The 19,031-nt window shown below is 42.5% G+C and overlaps 1 protein-coding gene across 1 annotated transcript in view; it reads left to right on the forward strand.

The window, feature by feature from the left end:
• The window catches only part of loxhd1a (lipoxygenase homology PLAT domains 1a), a gene marked incomplete at its 5' end in the record, with an annotated part of 31,410 nt that extends 12,643 nt beyond the window's left edge, over positions 1-18,767 (forward strand). Inside the window, 25 exons of the mRNA XM_080046491.1 lie at positions 2-194; positions 712-872; positions 970-1,297; positions 1,759-1,910; positions 2,707-2,840; positions 3,262-3,413; positions 3,564-3,668; positions 3,767-3,895; positions 3,994-4,161; positions 5,444-5,625; positions 5,752-5,868; positions 8,789-8,951; positions 9,282-9,436; positions 9,794-10,003; positions 10,929-11,052; positions 11,239-11,447; positions 11,596-11,781; positions 12,120-12,247; positions 12,341-12,458; positions 14,529-14,706; positions 16,444-16,629; positions 16,741-16,911; positions 17,376-17,508; positions 17,908-18,063; positions 18,180-18,767. Coding sequence (XP_079902617.1) covers positions 2-194; positions 712-872; positions 970-1,297; positions 1,759-1,910; positions 2,707-2,840; positions 3,262-3,413; positions 3,564-3,668; positions 3,767-3,895; positions 3,994-4,161; positions 5,444-5,625; positions 5,752-5,868; positions 8,789-8,951; positions 9,282-9,436; positions 9,794-10,003; positions 10,929-11,052; positions 11,239-11,447; positions 11,596-11,781; positions 12,120-12,247; positions 12,341-12,458; positions 14,529-14,706; positions 16,444-16,629; positions 16,741-16,911; positions 17,376-17,508; positions 17,908-18,063; positions 18,180-18,660 — 4,419 coding nt within the window. The 3' untranslated portion in view covers positions 18,661-18,767. The remainder of the gene's footprint in view (position 1; positions 195-711; positions 873-969; positions 1,298-1,758; positions 1,911-2,706; positions 2,841-3,261; positions 3,414-3,563; positions 3,669-3,766; positions 3,896-3,993; positions 4,162-5,443; positions 5,626-5,751; positions 5,869-8,788; positions 8,952-9,281; positions 9,437-9,793; positions 10,004-10,928; positions 11,053-11,238; positions 11,448-11,595; positions 11,782-12,119; positions 12,248-12,340; positions 12,459-14,528; positions 14,707-16,443; positions 16,630-16,740; positions 16,912-17,375; positions 17,509-17,907; positions 18,064-18,179) is intronic.
• Between the last annotated feature and the right edge of the window lie 264 nt (positions 18,768-19,031).

Raw genomic sequence — 19,031 nt, forward strand, 5'->3', positions numbered from 1 at the left:
GATCAACCGCCTCCTGATTGGCCACACTAATGAGGGCTTGCGGGCTGGATGGTTTCTGGACAGTGTGCAGATCTCCGTGCCGGTTCACGGGATGCAGTACATGTTCCCGAGCCACCGCTGGCTCTGCAAAGACGAGGCTGACGGGAAAGTGGAGGTTGAGATATATCCCAGTGAGGTCTTGGAGATCGAACAATGTAAATATTAACAGAATAAAAAAAATACTGCATTACATTCAGCATTTGTCATTTTAAAGCTATAGTGTATAACTTCTGTCGCCCCATGAGTTATTCTGAGTAATTACAACAACACTGTCGGCTCTACATGAGGTAAGCCTACGGTGACCGCACATGGATTTTATACCTTCTGCTGTACTTCCAGGTTTTCGCTTAGCAGTCAACAACTGAAATATTTTGTGTGTGCTTCTTTGGATTTTTAATGAGCTCCTGTGCCAGTGTTGGGGGGGCAAAACCAGTTTGTAAAAGCTGCCATACTGAGAAATTCAGAGAGAGTTTGATTGAGCTGATATGCTTAATCAACTTTAGGTAAGGGTTAGGGTTAGTTAGTGACTTTTAAAAGTCAACTCATTGGGCAATTCATCTATATGAAAAAGGTAAGCACTAAAGCTTTAAATCCATTAACAGTGAGTGTGTTGCTCTGCTATACATACATTTCGTTCTTGTCATAACACTGTGATGCCCCTTAATCTAACAGTGATCAACTATGAAGTAACAGTGGTCACGGGGGACTGCCGTGTAGGTGGCACCAATGCCAACGTCTTCTGCCAGATCTACGGCGACGAGGGAAAAACTGAAGTTCTCACTCTCAGGAGTCGCTCCAACGATTTTGAACGTGGCACCACCGAGCTGTTCAAGGTCTTTATACAGCCTGTGCCTTTTTGGCATCAATGTATGGTTTGGACATTTGAGTTCCTTGTTTGGCCACTGTTTCATTACTCATATTCATTGACAGATTGAGGCTCTAGATGTTGGTAAGATCTACAAGATACGCATCTACCACGACGGGAAAGGCGTGGGAGACGGCTGGTTCCTGGAGACGGTGGACATCAAGCGGCTGACGACGGCCATGGTGCAGGTGGAGGTGAAGAAGGAGGAGCCCAAGAAAGACAAGAAGAAAGACAAGAAGAAGAAGAAGAAAGAAGAGGAGGTGGAGTTTGTGGAGGAGCTGCAGGAAGTGGTGGAGACCTTTTCTTTCCCCTGTAACCGCTGGCTGGCCAGGGACGAGGAGGATGGGGAGATTGTGGTTGAGCTCCTGATTGAGGACAACGAAGACCTGGAGGGTGAGGAGCATGAGAGCATTATATTATAGCGTTATGGGACCACCCACTGTTATTTGTGGATGAAGAAATCCTTGATTGTTTGAAAAGATATGGGTCTATCAAGAAAATCGTTTGAGTTGATGATTCCACTGATAAAATATTAGCCTACCTGATCGTTGAGATTGGAACCAGTTCTGGTCTAGAAGCTTGAAAGCCACTAGTGCTACACATTTGTTCTTCAAAAACGAGGCAGATGTCACTTTTTGTGTTAAATTGCTTGCAAATGAGCCTGCAGCTGCAGTCAGTAGCAGCTACACAACCCACTACGTCAATGAGCGGAAAGAACTATAGCAAATAAAAGTGGAAACAACTTTGAAGAAGTATTAAAATACATGGATAGATGGTGACATTTTGAATTTGAATTAGAAAAATGTCATCATGTTACGTCAATGTTAAAATGTCATGTGAACTTTCCCTCTCAGTGAACTCCTATGAGGTTTCTGTGTTTACCGGGACCATGTGGGGGGCAGGGACCGACGCCAACGTTTACGTCAACATTTACGGAGAGATCGGCGACACGGGGGAACGGCGGCTCAGGAAGTCAAACAACCTGAACAAATTTGAGAAAGGCCAGGTGATCCTTTGCTTCTGTCTATTCTAGATGTACTCTACAAACTTTTCTGACATTCTCTGCATGTCACTTCCCTCTCTGCCCCATTTTACCTCTGTCTCTCTGCACTATCAATAAAGCATAAAAATATATTTTCACAATTCCTTTCTTGTACAAATATTACAAGTTTAATGTAACGTGTCAGTTTGTGAGCTTTAAAAGCGCTTTCAGGCTTTCATGCTAACCCTTGAACAGAGCCAGACTGGCTGTTACAAGCCCTTTTGCTAAGCGTACAGCCCCCTGAATTTAACTTCAGATGTAACATAAAGACAAGATTGTTATCAATGTTCCCATCTTTACTCGTAAGAAAGCAAATGAGAATATTTTGTAAAATGTCGACTTTTCTTTCAACTTTCCTATCTCTGTGATGTGTCCTCCTTGACCTCAAAATGCAAATTTAAAATTCCACAGTGCCTCTTAATATGCTGCCATTTATTTATATATTGTATAATGTTTTTGTGTTTCTGGGCATGGAGCAATCTCCAGAGTCTAATTAAACTACAGGACACATCGCAGCAACTGTGTGTTGTCGCCTCCGGTTCAAAGGCTTCCTGTTTCCACTGTTCATTATGTATTTTCTTTGATCTGGTCTGTTACATTTCTAGTCTCTTTCTCTCTCTTCTCTCTCAAACAAATGTAGCCTTACAAGTTAAATCAAGATCAAATACATACTGTTAGTAATGTGGTTCTTAAGACCTACGACCGGAGACATTTGCTGACCCTCTGCACTGGTTTGTTTGGCGGTTGACCCCATATGCAGGAAGACATTTTCACCATCACAGCGGTCGACCTGGGCGTCCTGAAGAAACTGAGGATCCGCCATGACAACAGCCAGGCCGCTGCCGGCTGGTTTCTGGACAGAGTGGAAATTATAGACAACAAAGATGACACCACGTAAGTCAGGACAATGTCATAAAAACACATTCAGCAGCACTGCATCTTCACACAAATGCCCTGAATGATGTAACCAATTAATTACAAAAAAAAATATAAAATGTAATCTTACTATTTAATAGTTCAGAAATGATTTACCCCTTGCTGAATCATTTGAGATACCAAATCAATGCCATTGGTTTCACAAAAACAACATTATCCTTCATAAGAGACAGAACCTCGTAAAATGTCTTCAGAGCTCCACTGTGTGGTGTGAAATGGTACTCTGGAATATTCTGGTTAAGCATCTGCCTGTCTGATGAGACTAGGGCTCAATTTAAGTAGATTTTTTTGGACATTTGCTAAACAGACATGATTGTATGTGTTTTTACTTTGCAGACTATACACCAATCAAGGTATATTGTCTACTATTGTGTTTTAGGTACTTTTTCCCTTGTAAACGCTGGCTGGCTGTTGATGAGGACGATGGACAGCTTGCGCGTGAGCTTGTCCCTGTGGACGAGGCCTTTATGAAGAAAGGGGATGATGATGATGATGAAGACTCTGAAGCCACACTGGGTCTGGAACAGAAAGGTGAGAGCAGCATTATGACGAGAACAAACACTGTATTGAAGAATTAAAGTCACCTCTGAAAAACACACAGTTATTTTTTTAGATAATGAGTAGGAATTATAATTTCAAGATTGCTAATAATGAATGTGTTCTGCTTTCTTTTCACTGCAGCCATGTCAACAACATACACAATAAGAATAAAAACCGGTGACAAAAAGTACGCAGGAACGGACGCAAATGTCTTCATGATGCTGTACGGCACCAAGGATGATACAGGTAACACTAGTTCAGATTATATAATACTGCAATAACATCTGTATGCGTGTGTTGTATTTAAATAAATTAAATAATGTCTATGGTGTACACATCTACAGGGATAATCAACCTGAAGGCTTCAAAGACTCACAGGAATAAGTTTGAGCAGGGTATGATCGATGAGTTCACGGTTGAAGCTGTGGACATCGGACCGCTGAAGAAGCTGCATGTTGGACATGACAACCGTGGTACAGTAGGACAGACTCCCTCAATGCCTGTGTAGTGATTTTGAGTCTAAATATGTCTCTATGTGTGATGATTACAATAATTTGTTCTAACCTGTAAGGAGGAGGATCAGCGGGCTGGTTCCTGGACTGGGTGGAGATTGATGCCCAGTCTCTTGGACAGAAACTGCGCTTCCCCTGTGGCCACTGGTTGGACAAAGGGGAGGATGACGGGGCCATCGCCAGGGACCTTTTCCCTAACGCTCTTCAGACCGAGCTTTACACACCATGTAAGTCACTGCATGACAGTCTACTTCACACACTTAAAGCGGCAACGAGTAACATTTAAATATATTTTAAACAGCCTCATGTTTCCTCTCATAATCATAAATTACCTTTAACAGCAAACGAGACCATCAGTGCAAAGAAAGACGTTTTTATATAGTTTTTATTACTGCATTTGATCTGGTCGTACACCCAGTCCGATTTTCGGTTCACGCGTGCATGCTCTATGGTCACATATCCGCATTGGTCGCAGATTTCAGTGTGGCGCAGCAACGTGAATTGAGAAGCCTATGGCTCCAGGTGAGGGAAGGGGAGCGGGAGCCTTGTTTGAGACAGTTGTTTGTAGTCATAATGACTGATAACGGGGCTGAACCATCAAAGAAAAAAAATAAAAGGCAATGAAGAAAAGCTAAAAGTGAGAGTGATAGGCGGGCGGGAGGGCGTTGCCAGGCAACGTATACACAATTTCACGGAGCGAACCTAGACTGCAGTGTTTACTCCTAAATGAATGAGCGGTAGCCTCCTAAAACACAGTCTACTTTGCCTCACCAGCATCATCAGATGACCATTATTAATCTGAAATAGTCATTATTTACAACAACATAAACACATTACCTCATCATGATCCTAGACTACTAACTAACTGCCATCTCACGGACACGGACTCGTTCAGCTACGTGAGAGGTGACAATGCATCAACTCATTGCAATCAGGTGTGTTTAGCACTTACTGGCATTAGTTGATGCTGTGTCACTAACCACTCTCTGGAAGCCGAAAAGAGTCCGGTTCCCCTTACACTTTCAACACACGGACACGCACCATATTGCTTCCTGATTATTTGATTCTTGCACTCCCAGCACGAGCTAGAAAACAGCTGGCGTCGTAAAAATACTACCGCTTTTGTTCAAAGGTGTCGCCAACGTGCCGACTTACTCGTAGTAGCTTTAAAGGTGGAGTCAGCGATTCTGGAGAACACTTGTTGTCAAAATCACTTTTCGCCCAAATCAGAATTTAGTACACAGCCTAGGCTCTGTAAACTGGTGTGTGAATAAAGGCTATGTAAATAAAGGGGACCCACCCTAGCTAGCAACATGACCGTTAACAGAGCTGATTGTGAGCGTGTAGTGTATAAACACTGAATTTTTTACACAGTTCAGGTAAAGGATTGTGAGGAGATATTCACCGATTTTGACAACAAGCAGAGTCTCCAGAATCATTGACTCCACCTTTAAAAATGGGAAGATTTGATTTGACTTTGTTTATTTTTATTTTTGTATTTGTTTGTAGTTGTTCCTTATGAGATTAAAACTTTCACGAGTGACGTGTTTGGAGCCGGCACAGATGCAGATGTCTTCATCGTCCTGTACGGACGAGACGCAGTGTGCACCCAGCAGAAGTCTCTGTGTGTCAACAAGAGGGAGAGGCTGATGTACTTTGAGAGAGACGCCGAGGACATGTTTATTGTGGAGGTAAAATAACTTGTGGTCATATAGTCAATAAATAATAGTCATAAATAGATGAATAAGTAGGAAATGTTCATTCATCAAGCTCTGCAGACCAGGATTGTTAGTTCATGTTTTCTGCTTCCTGTGCAGCTAGAAGATGTGGGGGATGTAATTGAGAAGATCCGCATCGGCCATGACAACCGCGGGGTCAACCCAGGCTGGCATCTGGACAGAGTGGAGATCAGACGTCTGCTCAGGAAGGGAAAGGTACTGGAAGTATATATATATATATATATATATATTAGTGGTGGGCCGTTATCGGCGTTAACGTGCTGAGTTAACGCAAGACTCTTATCGGCGATAAAAAAAATATCGCCGTTAATCTCTTATTCCACCTCCTGTTCGGCTCAGGGGAGATAATAATAGCCGGGGGCCGTTGTTGACACTTGAGGAGCCTTTATTCTCTCACACACCCGCCGCTCTCTCTCTCCATCACTTGCCCACGACACAATCGGGTATTGGAACGCAGGGTGGGTGTGTGTGGCCACCGGTCGCCACGTGACTATAAGTTTCCAAGTTTTAAACACTTCTATCTCTTCAACGTCACCGTACCCGAATCCTAAATATCCCCTTAGCAGACGCTATATTTCATCGGGGGGAAAACTTTGTTTTGCGCCACAGTTCGGCCGTAATGCTGCTGCTGCACACACACACACACACACACACAGACACAGACACAGGCGCACACACACACGCTGCATGTCAGAGAGGGGCGCTACCAAAAAGACGAGAGGAGCGGTTGGAGCAGTTGGAGCGTTTAGAGACACATGCGTGCACATTTATTTACATAAAATCGCAATCGCAGTCATTTGTGCAGTTATGTAAAATGTTTCACTAAGGAAAATTACAGAAAAAGTAACGCACAGTGACTTTGATGAGTAACTTTAATCTGATTACTGGTTTGGAGATAGTAACGCGTTAGATTACTCGTTACTGAAAAAAGAGGTCCGATGCCGGTAACGCGTTACTAAGTAACATCTTGTTGAACATTATTTATTTTCATCACCAATTATCATAGTAGAACAGCTTCCTCAAGCAGATGAGCCCCTGGTCTGATGCGCCACCTGGCTTGAGAAACACGTTCTCAGAGACTTACTTTGAGTCATTATTTAGGGAGCACACACATATTATGAATGAATTAAAATGAGCCATTTTAATCTAGATTAATCTAGATTAATTCCAAAATTAATCTAGATTAATCTAGATTAAAAAAATTAATCTATGCCCACCTCTAATATATATATATGGGAGAACGGGGTAATCTGAGCCACTTTTTACATTTGCTCCCCTCTAAGCGAGCTAAAATGATTTATCACTCAAATGTACACATTTCCCATTAATTCAGGATGTTTCCTAGAAATGGGCATTAGCAGAATTTTTTCAAGACACAGGGCAGTGAAAATATGATTGTTTTAAAACAAGTTGTCATGTGGCTCACTTTACCCCAGCTGTGGGGTAAACTGATCCACTTACTTTTTCCACTCTGAAACTACCATAACAACACATATTGTAACAGTAAGAATCCTGAAAGCTAGCCACACATTCCAGAACTAATGTCGGACTAGTAAAATAATGATGGGGTTTGGTCAATTAAGCAAAGCAAAATTTCTTAACACTTGAAAGTAACTCTGAACAAAATCAAATACAACATATTATAATTCAAAAGGTTTTAATAAGATTCAAATGAAAGATAGAACCAGTTAGATTAGAACACCGTCTGGGGGTCAGAACACAGGACCCTTAGAGCCAGCTTGTGTATGGGGGTCAAAGCATAGGAAAATCAGAACCAGCGAGAACAGCCTGGGACTCAGAACACAGGAGAAGACCCAACTGGATTATAACATCAGCCTGTCATACTCTACAACTAGGCCTACTCTACATTCCAGCCCTGAAGGTTACAGGGAAAGATGAGAAGGTGCTCTTTCCGTGTGGTTTCCCGAGGTCGTCTTCCTGGTGTATTTCCTTGGCATGATGGCTTTTCTACAATGTGTATGACATTAAAATAAAACATATGTCATGTAATATTACATTAAAATATGTTTAAGACTAAACTTAACTTGTGCCTCATGGTGGGGGAAAGTGAGACAGTGGCTCACTTTCCCCCACAGCATTTGGCTCACTTTCCCCCACCACCACAATTTGAGAAAAAACTACCTCTCTTAGCATTTCAGGCTAATCTTTAGCTAATATCATCACATGGTTTCCTATGTTGGTAGTTCATCAACACGTATGATAGAAGTTTTTCTACGTGAATACATTTGCTTTGGCACAACAGTTGATTAAGTTGACAGCAAGAAAATTTACTTTTACATTCAAAATACCTATTTTGGTGAAAAAAACATGCTTACCACAGCACCATGAGGTCCTCTCTTTCAGGGCCATGGGGAAATGAGAGGGGCTTGAAAACATGACATCTTACATGACCACAAATGTTTTCCGTTGCCTAGATACAGGGGGTGGCTCATATTACCCGATGCCTCAGATTCCCCCGTACTCCCCTGTATATTTTTTTTAAGTTCTCCATTAAAAATGTCACTTGAGCTAATGTTTGTATTTTAAAAACAGAAGTGTCAAAATGTATAGTGTGCTTAGTTGTGCATATGTGCATATTCTAGTTAATTGTGTGTGTATATATTTTTTCTTAGTCCGCATCACCAACATTTCACTGCACATACTGTATACTGACATATTAAGCATTAAGAATCTTTGAAGTACTTACAATTCAGAAAAAAATTAGGAGGTTGGTCTATGATACATTATTACATTTTTTGATCATAACAATTGATGCAATAACGTGTAATCAACGACAAGTGATAATTGTTTTAATATTTTTACCTTAATACTTCATATTTGATGAAGAAATAATTACTGTACATTTGTTTTCCCAACACCTTACTGCTCACATCTCCTGTACACAGACACAGACACTAGTTTTGGTCAGTAGGTGGAGATGTTCCCTTCACAGATAGATGAGGGTAATCCAGCAGCACGGTGGGTTTTTCTATCTCACACACTGAGACAAGGGTCTTTCTCTCTCTGTCCCCCCTGTCTGTCTGTCTGTCTGTCTGTCTGTCTGTCTGTCTGTCTGTCTGTCTGTCTGTCTGTCTGTCTGTCTGTCTGTCTGTAGGGTTCAGAGACCACCATCTTCCCATGTGAGTGCTGGCTGGCCAAGTCGGAGGACGACGGGGAAACAGTGAGAGAGCTGGTGCCGTCTGACATCATCACTGAGAAACTTTCACGAGACGGAAACCTGAAGGTCACAGAGGTCGAGGTGGAAGATGCCCTGGAGAGTATGTTCACATACGCAGACAAGCAATACATTGAAGTACATGCATACACCAAACATGCAGTTTGGAAGTGTGCAAACTAGAGCTATATATGGGCCGTGTATCGCTTATCAGTTGAATTTTCCATATAAAAACTGAAATTGGAAGATTGAATTACATTTTCCAATTTAACATTTTTCATATGGAAAATTTAACTGATAAGCATTACACGGACCAAATACCCTAAGGACAGTGTCATGATCCTTGATGGGAAATTGCTTTGGTTTCACTCTCCAATTGCCTCAAAATGATCCCCCATGATGTGTTTGTCTGTTATCACCATCTCTACTACAGCTCACACATACACGGTGTCAGTGATGACGGGAGACGAGTACGGAGCCGGCACCGACGCCAACGTCTTCCTCACCATTTACGGGGACCAGGGGGACACCGGGGAGAGGAAACTCAGGAAGTCAGAGACAAACAGCAACAAGTTTGAACGGGGATCTGTAAGAGAGAAAACATTGTCTGTCCATTTTTGCAGCATCAGCATGTATTTGATGGAGTAAGGTCTGCTGCAACTCTCAGCTCTTTTAAATCAAGTCTGAAGACTTTTCTGTTTCCATTTTAACCTGTAACTTTTTTTTTAATTTAAATGTTATTCATTCGCTTTTAAATGTTTTATTCATTCGCTTTTCTAATGTGTATTGTGTTTTTTAATATTGCCCCTGTAAAGCACTTTGAATGGCCTTGTGTCTGAATTGTGCTATATAAATAAACTTGCCTTGCCGTGCCTTGCCTAAACATCAAATACATAATATCACACAAAAGGCACTTCAACAATGGCCACGTTTCTATCTCCCTAGGTAGACAAGTTCACCATTGAGGCTGTAGACCTTGGACAGGTTTTCAAGATCCAAATCCGCCATGACAACAGCATGATGAGCGCCGACTGGTACTTGGACCAGGTGGAGGTGGTTGACGTGGACACTGAAGAGGTCTTTCTCTTCCTGTGTGAACGTTGGATGTCCAGGAAAAGAGAGGACAGACGCATCGAGAGAGTATTCTATGTCAAGGTAGCACGAATAAACAACCAAATGTACAAATGGGGAAAGAGATATAGTGTGGAAAAACAACAATTGTAAAGGGATATAAAATTAGTAATACACCTTAAAAATGTAAACGTAGACCACGGGAAATGGGTCTGCTTACAAAAAGACGACTGATGAAAGCGAGGGAAATGTCATTTTTGGTGCTCACACCGTTAAGAAAAACAACATTTGAATATGACTAACACTCCACAGCCAGTAGGCCCCTTATACAAACCTCATGGTGTCACAATAGAGGTCAAAGTTGGGCGATCACCAAAGTAATTAGGATTTACCCTTAGGGGCATCATGGATATCTTTAATCAAATCTAATCTATAATCCTTAGTGCCAGGGCCATTGCATGTCCAAAAACTAAAGAGCAACTTGCCTCTTCAGTAAGAATAAACTGATTGTTATTCAGACAACCTTTGAGTCCCTATGGAAACCATTCACGGCTAACTGTGATGTTTTTCCTGGAAAGGCAAGTCAATTCTGAGTCATACATGAAAGTCATTTTTAAAGCTCTGTGAGTGTTAGAAATGAAATGTCAAATCAACTCTTACTATAATGGAGTTAACGAGGCCGATATATGAATACCTCCAGCAAAATAAATCTGCATTCTCACTACTATACTGTATCTATGGCCAACACAACCTGGGGAATTTTGTTTCATTTATATTTTGGGTGACCTTCCTCTGAAAGTGACCTTAATTCCACTGGCACAGAAATGAATGGTAATGAATATCATTGCACTGAATGTCCAAGCTCGTATATCAAACACACATAGATATGTTGTGTTTCCATAGATCTATTAGTGTGTATCTGTTATGTCATGTTTGTTCGCATCACTGTGTGTGTGTGTGTGTGTGTGTGTGTGTGTGTGTGTGTGTGTGTTGTGTTGTATTCTTACAGGGTTACGAAGGAGTTCGAGAAGGCCTGAACAGCAAGAAGAACTCCGCCCTGACGGTGAAGAGTGTTGACAGTAACATGAACAAAAAGAGCAAAAAGAAGAAGGAGGAAGAAATTGAGCTCCCGAGTAAGAAAAAAAAATCTAGAATCCTCTAGCAGCTAGAGGATTCTAGATTAAAATATTAATAACTAACATTCAAGGAGCTAGACTCTAGCTCCTTGAATGTTGGTTATTAATATTTTAACGCAGGTATCTTCACGCAATCTCTCTCTGTCGTGAATAAGAATATGTGCCGTGCCTTTTTCTTTGCAGTCATACCGTACCACTTCACCATCTGTACCGGGCTGGAGCGGGATTCGGGCACCACCAGCCGTGCTTTTGTGATCATTGTCGGGGCCAATCACACCCACACACAGAGGCTGTGGCTGGACCTGCCGGACGGGAGACAGGGCTTCGAGGCCGGCTCTCTGGAGAGCTTTGAGTCTCTCGGTTCAGACGTGGGAGAGATCAAAAAGGTTGAGGTGAGGGACGGGAGCTTTTTATAGTTTCAGTGAGGATTGTTCATACACACACACACACACACACACACACACACACACACACGCAACCACACAGAAAAATACACCCACGTTGCTGGAGGTGATTGCTTCTCTCACCCCCTTCTCGCAGCTCGGTCATGACGGGGCCACTCCCGAGAGCTGCTGGCTGGTGGAGGAGCTGTCTGTTGCTGTGCCAACCAAAGGGGTCAAATATATATTTACTTGCAAGTGCTGGCTGGCCAAAGACCGAGGAGATGGTTTGACTTCTAGAGTCTTCAACGTGCTAGACGCAGAGGCCATTTCCATCTCCCAGAAGGTATGAAACTGAGAGAAAGGCACTGTCATATCATATGGCAAAGAATATTCATCACAGATGTTAGTTTGCATGATTAACAATTCAACCCAATCATACCAGTCACCCCTCCTAACGATTACACCTTAATAAACATTCATTTCAAGTTAACACCTTTAAGTTTGGTAAATGTCCTGGTTTCGATTGGACTCCATTCATTTAATTTAATTTGACATTTCTGACTCACAGAATGCCTTCCAGCCTGTCACAAATATTCAGATATTTGAGATGGGAAAGCTGTGTACTGGGTACAGTATGAGGAGAAATGATCATGAGTCAAATGTCTAATATTTCCCTGGCAGATTATTTACGAGGTGACCGTGGTAACGGGAGATGTTCAGAACGCAGGGACAGACACCTTGATCTTCATGTCTGTGTTTGGAGCCAACGGCACCACAGAAGAGATGCTGCTGAAGAAGAACGAGGACAGGTAGCCCAAAACAGACATCATACAACTCCAGAAAATAAGGAAATGATCCCATTATGCTGCAGATTATAACCACTGTCTTTTGTTTGATGACAGGTTTGAGCGTGGGCAGGAGGACACGTTCAATATGGAGATCGATGACATCGCCCCACTGAGGAAGATGAGGCTCCGTATCGATGGCTCCGGCAGTCGACCTGACTGGTTTCTGGATAAGGTCAGTTTGCCTTAAAGGAGAACTCCACCAATCTAACACATCAAGGTCTGTTACATGTGGTGGGGAGTAGCACTACACCTGTCAATAAAAATAGATTAATAATAATACATAGAGTTAGAAAGCAGTGAGCTTACCAGACCTCTGTAGCCCACTCCTCACATCTGCTTGAGTCTAGCTTTTGATTATCAGCTACTAATACTGTATAACACACTGAACGAAAGACAATATCTCCGTTGTATCGATTTGACTACTTTTTTTTAAACTGCTAAAGGGGCTCACAATTTTATGGGAGTGGTAAATCTAGACGGATAGACATGTCTGTTCATTAGACGTTTACGTGCAAGAAAATTGTCGATTGTTACAAAATAAGAAAAGATTTATGAACGTTTAAGTCTCCGGAATGAGCTGATGGTGCACTACGCACAGCTTTTCATCTTCCCTCCTTGTCAAGTGCTAATTGGTTATCAAGCACAAACTGCAAATCTAATCCATAAAACATGAAAGCAGGAGCATTAAAAGCCGAATAGTAACTGCTGATGAAATCAATAGTACAATGAGTCACAGGTTTGTGTAGTTTTAACTCTGGCACTGTATGCTGTATGTCAGGGGATCATTCAATCTATTATATCACACAGACAAACACAAACACGCGTGCACAACACACACACACACACACACACGCACACACACACACACACACACACACACACACACACACACACACACACACACACACACACACACACACACACACGTCTATCTATATATCTCTGCCTGCAGGAGAATGATCAATGATTCACTCACCCACAAAGACAGCAGGATCCACAGTTCCTGGAGTATGCATATCGATCCATTTGATTCACCATAATGTTGTAGCTGGCATCATGGAGACACACACACACACACACACACACACACACACACACACACACACACACACACACACACACACACACACACACACACACACACACACACACACACACACACACACACACACCGCAATGAGCACTCCAGTAATTCATTATAAGTTCACATTACATTTCCTTCATGTGCAAATATCACACATTATTTAATGCATAGTTGAGCAATGTCATTAACTGCATTAATATACATAGTTTCCACATATGGATCAGTGCTTTTTGCCTTTGGCTGACCCTGTGAGGACAACGTCACTGCCATCACCTCCAAATTCAGTCGGATGTCTCTGAGGCCAAAAGCTTAAATGAAACAGAACACATTTCCTATGCAAATGTCCTCTCTGCTAAAGGAACCATGCCTGCGGAGCAGCAGAGCAGTCATGAACAATACCGGGCCCTGTCCGTCTGTGCCTGGGACTCAGCGACTGCGAACATCTCCTTGACTTGACCCTGCACAGAGCCTTGTGTGTTCAGCATCACAAGCAGATGTGCTGCCTTTATGGATCGTTGGGTTTGTGTATTGAAATGGCCTCAACAGTGAACTGGGCAAACTTCCAGCACAGTAATCTGCCCAAATAAATATGCAGAGTGCAGAGCTAATAGGAGTGTGGCTGCCTGAACTGAGGCTTTGCCTAGTAATGAAATGTTTCCCTGGTCTAGTGATCAGAAGTCTTCGGATAAGTAGGGCCTGTGTTCATACCGCTAGCACATTAGTGTGCATAATAAGACAATGCATGATGACCCAGCAGTTATTCATGTACTGTCTTGTTTTGAGCCATGCTAGTGGATGCCTCTTTACAGCTTTGGTCAAGACTGAAACAACTCAACAACGTTGATTGATTGGTATGGCATTGTGTCCACTCATGGTCCCCAGAGGATGAATGCTTTGTTGATCTCTAAACATTTTCTCTGGCGCCCTCCTCAGGTAAAATTTTACACATTTCCAACACCTGCATATCTTCCATAATTATTCCCATCAGAGCCAGGTGTGCTTTGGTGTTAATTAGCAATAGTCACACAATTAGGACCTCACCGAGCTGATAGCAGACTCCTCTTGTTCCACATTATACCAGAATTGTTAAATTTGTCCTTTTAAAGGCTAAGTGATATTCTATATTAAAAAAAAACTACTGTAACTGTGCACTACCAGGTGATAATGCGGGACCTTACCACGGAGGAGGTGTCTGTCTTCACTTATGAGGAGTGGCTGTCAAAGACACGCGGACCCAAGAGGACCATGATCTGTGAGATGGCTGCTGTGGTGGACGAGGAGATGATGGTGGAGCCCACCACCTACATCATCCAGGTCAAGACCAGTGATAATGCAGGTAAGTCTCCAAATACATGGCGGCCGCCGGAAGAGGAAAAGGTTTTGTTTAGTCTATCGAGGAGTCTCATTAAAAACCCATTAAAAAGATTAGCAACAAAGTCAGAAGGTTTAAACATCAAAGGTCTCAATAATATAATTGGGATTCATTTCTTGCATTTACACAAGAAGAAGAAGGGGACCAAGAATCTATCTTTGGGGAACACCTTTTTATTTGGAAATTTGGCTCAGAGACTGAAGAGTTCAAATGCATTGAACTGATGTGGGCATTTCAAGTCCACCTTTTAGTTATACAAAAATCACCTATCCATCCATCCATCCATCCATCCATCCATCCATCCATCCATCCATCCATCCATCCATCCATCCATCCATCCATCCATCCATCCTTTCATCTGTGGGTCAGTGCATGTTCAAGGGATGCTTGGAGTGAGCAGAGCAGCTCACACATCCTCTTTTATCAGTTAACATCCTCCAGCTCACACCTCGGCGGAACCAGCATGTGTTCAAACGGCTCATGTTCAAAGTAGATGGCGGCTTGAAAATGGGAGTCTCTCAGATTAGTGAGCCCTTATCACGGGTGTGTTGGCAAATTAGCATTACAACCTTGCAGAGGCTATTTTAATGTCTGTAATATAATTTTGTCAAATCACAATCCAAAAGCTCATATGATATTCCGATGGACATGTTACATAGATAGATCCTCAGCCTCGTTTGACCTGTCCTTGTACAGATGTTCGTGTTTTCGAGGGAGGAGGGAAGGTAGAATTATTCATGTTTGACTTTCGACACGGTAACGAAATAAATCCCCTCTGAAACCCCCTTCACGCAGCTTCGCCACCCTTGTTTCCCTTCATGCGTTATTTTTCTGTAGTTGAGTGGTGCTGCTGATCAATACGATAGCTGAGCCGACTTCAAAAGACCCGCTCTCCGCCCTTGGCAAGTTACTGGAAGCTAAGACGTAGCCCTGCACCACCGCTGAGGCTCTGAGAGGAATAATGAGCTGATACGCACGCACGCACACACACACACACACACACACGCACACACACACGCACACGAATAATACAGACACACATATGCAGACCACATTACATAGGCGATACTGTGCCCCAGGTAATGGTCTCCTTTGGGATTATGTGAGGTGATCTGCTGTGTGTAGAAGGGTTGAATTTAATGTATGTACTTGTCGTGCATATAGGGAAGTATATGAAAATAACAGATTTAATATTCAGGTAACAGCAACATAAAAGCAGCAATTCGTCAAGCTAAAGTATCTAAATATTTAATGCGGTTGACACAGCTTCTAGCTTTTTAAAACCACACAGCTGTTAATTAAAATATTGGATATATTTCTTAGTGTATACTGAGGCACTGGAAATATGCTGCAGACTGAGTCTGAAGGTTTGTCCTCCACATCGCCTGTTTCATATGCACTTAGAGTCTCAGCCACTGATGAAATAATAAAGCACAGAGGGATTATCTGTGCTGTCTGAGTCAGAGAACCCAGCGTTCTTCACTGCTCGTTCCATACTTACATACATGCTTTGCAATCTCAGTATTTATTTCAACAAATTATTTATTAACAAATCGCTGCAATGGTTGAGATGCATTGCAGTTTTTCAATCTAAATTATCCAGGTTTTGGTGTGTAGAAAAATCATCACAGGACACCTAGGGAAGCAGGAAACCTGAGTTATTATTTCCTCTAAATGGTGATTCTCCCCCCGTCTCCTCAGGGGCTGGCACTGATGCCAACGTGTGGATCATAATTTTTGGAGAAAACGGAGACACAGGAACGCTGGCATTGAAAGAGTGCAACAAGTCCAACAAGTTTGAGCGCAAGCAGTCGGACACATTCCGCTTCTCGGACATCCTCAGCATGGGAGAGCTCTCCAAAGTACGAGTCTGGCATGACAACACAGGTCAGCCGCTCAGATAAGCAGTCCACTCAGGTGTGAAAGACTCCCGCGTCATTACCGACAACGTTTACACCTTTTCTATCTTTATTTGTTTCCTGATCGGGTTACACTCAGGTCCTGCTCCAGGATGGCACTTGGAGTATGTTGACGTAAAGGATGAGGTCATGGATAAGACTTTTCGTTTCCCATGTGACCGCTGGCTCGCCAAGAATGATGACGATGGACAGATAATGAGAGAACTGGCCTGCGCCAACAACGACTACTTAGACCTCAACGAGAAGACGAGTAAGGCCAGCACATTCACCACGCATTTGAAAGTTGTGTTCCTTAAGCCTTTGGTCCTGGTTGAGAGGTAGAATCACACTCCTTGAGTCCCTGTCAGAAATGAAACTGTCAGAATTCTGAACAACTGGTGTGTCTGTTTACAGTGCAGCTAAACAATGTCAGTGCTAACCTACATAGTTTTTCCTTTGACTTCTTCACAGTAAAAGTCGACCTGTGTTTTGCAAACGCTTTTAATGTCAAGCAGAAACAGAAGCATGGTCTGTTTGTGTTTGCAATATAGTAAATTAAAGTTAAGCTGGAAAGAGATTGAATAGTGAACTAAGAAGCTCACATCAATGAGGAACAAATGCCCTAGATGACGTTACATGAATAGAACAAAAAACGGGTTTTGATTTTTAGAAATGCTTAAGGATCAAATTATTGAATTTACTTTAACTGTGATCTATTTTTTTTGTCTCTGAAAGAGTATGAAATTTGTATCACAACTGGAGACACGGCTGAAACCAAAGAAAATGCCTGGATTGTACTTGAGGGGAGGAAGGGCCGATCAAAGGAATTTGTAATGGAGAACTCCTCAAAGAAGAAGAGGTTCTTGCGGTAGGTACTTGGAGCAAGAAACTCAACGAGCTGCATATTGTGTGCATGAAAAAGCTTAAGGAAACAGGCTTTTTATCCCTCTTTTTCTTCTTTTACACTTATTATGGTAATCCCACCAGCACCAGGTACTTGAGCTCAAACCAATGTCGCAATCCCCTATCATGGTATTACACCATCCTTGAGAAAATCCACCCTGACACACAACAAATTGGCAGTGACATGAAGGCATTTTGGACCTATTACTTATCCTTGTATGAATATGGAAGCAAAATAGCCCCCAAAAAATCTAAATTGACCAGTGCTTAGAAAAAATATGTTTTTGCCTGCCATGTCTCGCTTTGAGGCATGTTGGCCAGAATAGCTTCTCACTCCAACGTTCTTTTCCCCCTGTGTTTTTAGAGGAAACGTTGACAAGTTTGAGTTTTCGTCCAAGACCCTGGGTGACATCGCTGGCATCTGCCTGGGCCACACACCCAAGGACGGAAAGAAAGTAAAGGGTGAAGTTCACTGGCATGTGGAGGAGGTCGTCGTCACCGAGAGGGAACTGGGAAACAGGTAGCCTAGGACTCTGGGACTCACATACAGCCTACATCAATGTAGAAGTCATTATTTTTTGTTTTATTTTGTAAATAAAAAAATATATAATTATTATTGTTATTTATGACCTGCAGGTACTTCTTCAGTTGCAAAGCCCTCATCCCTCTGTCTCCAAAGAGGGATGAGTTCTTGACCTTTGAGTGCACAAAGACCATCGAGAGCTTCGCCAGTAAAGCCCGAAGCCTGGTGCCCGTCAAGTACGAGATCATCGTCATCACGGGCGACGATAAGGGGGCGGGCACCGACGCCAACGTTTTCATCACCATCTACGGCACCAACGGAGATTCGGGCTGTCGGCAGCTGCGTCAGAAGTTCCGTAACCTTTTCGAACGCGAGCAGACGGACCGTTTCCTGCTGGAGATGCTGGACATGGGAGAGTTGCAGAAGGTGCGAGTGGAGCACGACAACTCTGGTCTGAGCCCCGGCTGGCTGCTGGATCGCGTGGAAGTCACCAACACGGCCAACGGCGTCACCACCATCTTCCTCTGTGGGAAGTGGCTGGACACCAACAGGGCTGACGGCAAGATCGCCAGGGTCATCTACCCGAAATATTAATTTAAAAAAAGTATTATGTACCAAAGACTCCCACTGCAGAGAGATCTCCCCTTGTGTATAAAAAAGGAATGACCAAGGAGATTCTGCTCTGCAAAGTTGTATATATCAGGAACTGAGACAGATTTTTACATTCATAGTTTTTATTGTATGATAATATATTGTATATAGGTCCATATTTAATACTACCTGGGAATATAATCTGCAATGAAATTCTGTGACATTATCTTCTTTCAGGAAAAATTTATGTGCCATTCTTTATAATTTTCATATGTCAGGGATGGTTTGCTCAACTGCTTTGTTATAATGGAGGTTTTATAAAAGATTAAACTCTTTTGTTATAGGCCTGTCTGAATGACATCTTTTCACTCTTT

The sequence above is a fragment of the Ammodytes marinus genome, assembly GCF_949987685.1.
Source record: "Ammodytes marinus genome assembly, chromosome: 18".
NCBI lineage: Eukaryota > Metazoa > Chordata > Actinopteri > Uranoscopiformes > Ammodytidae > Ammodytes > Ammodytes marinus.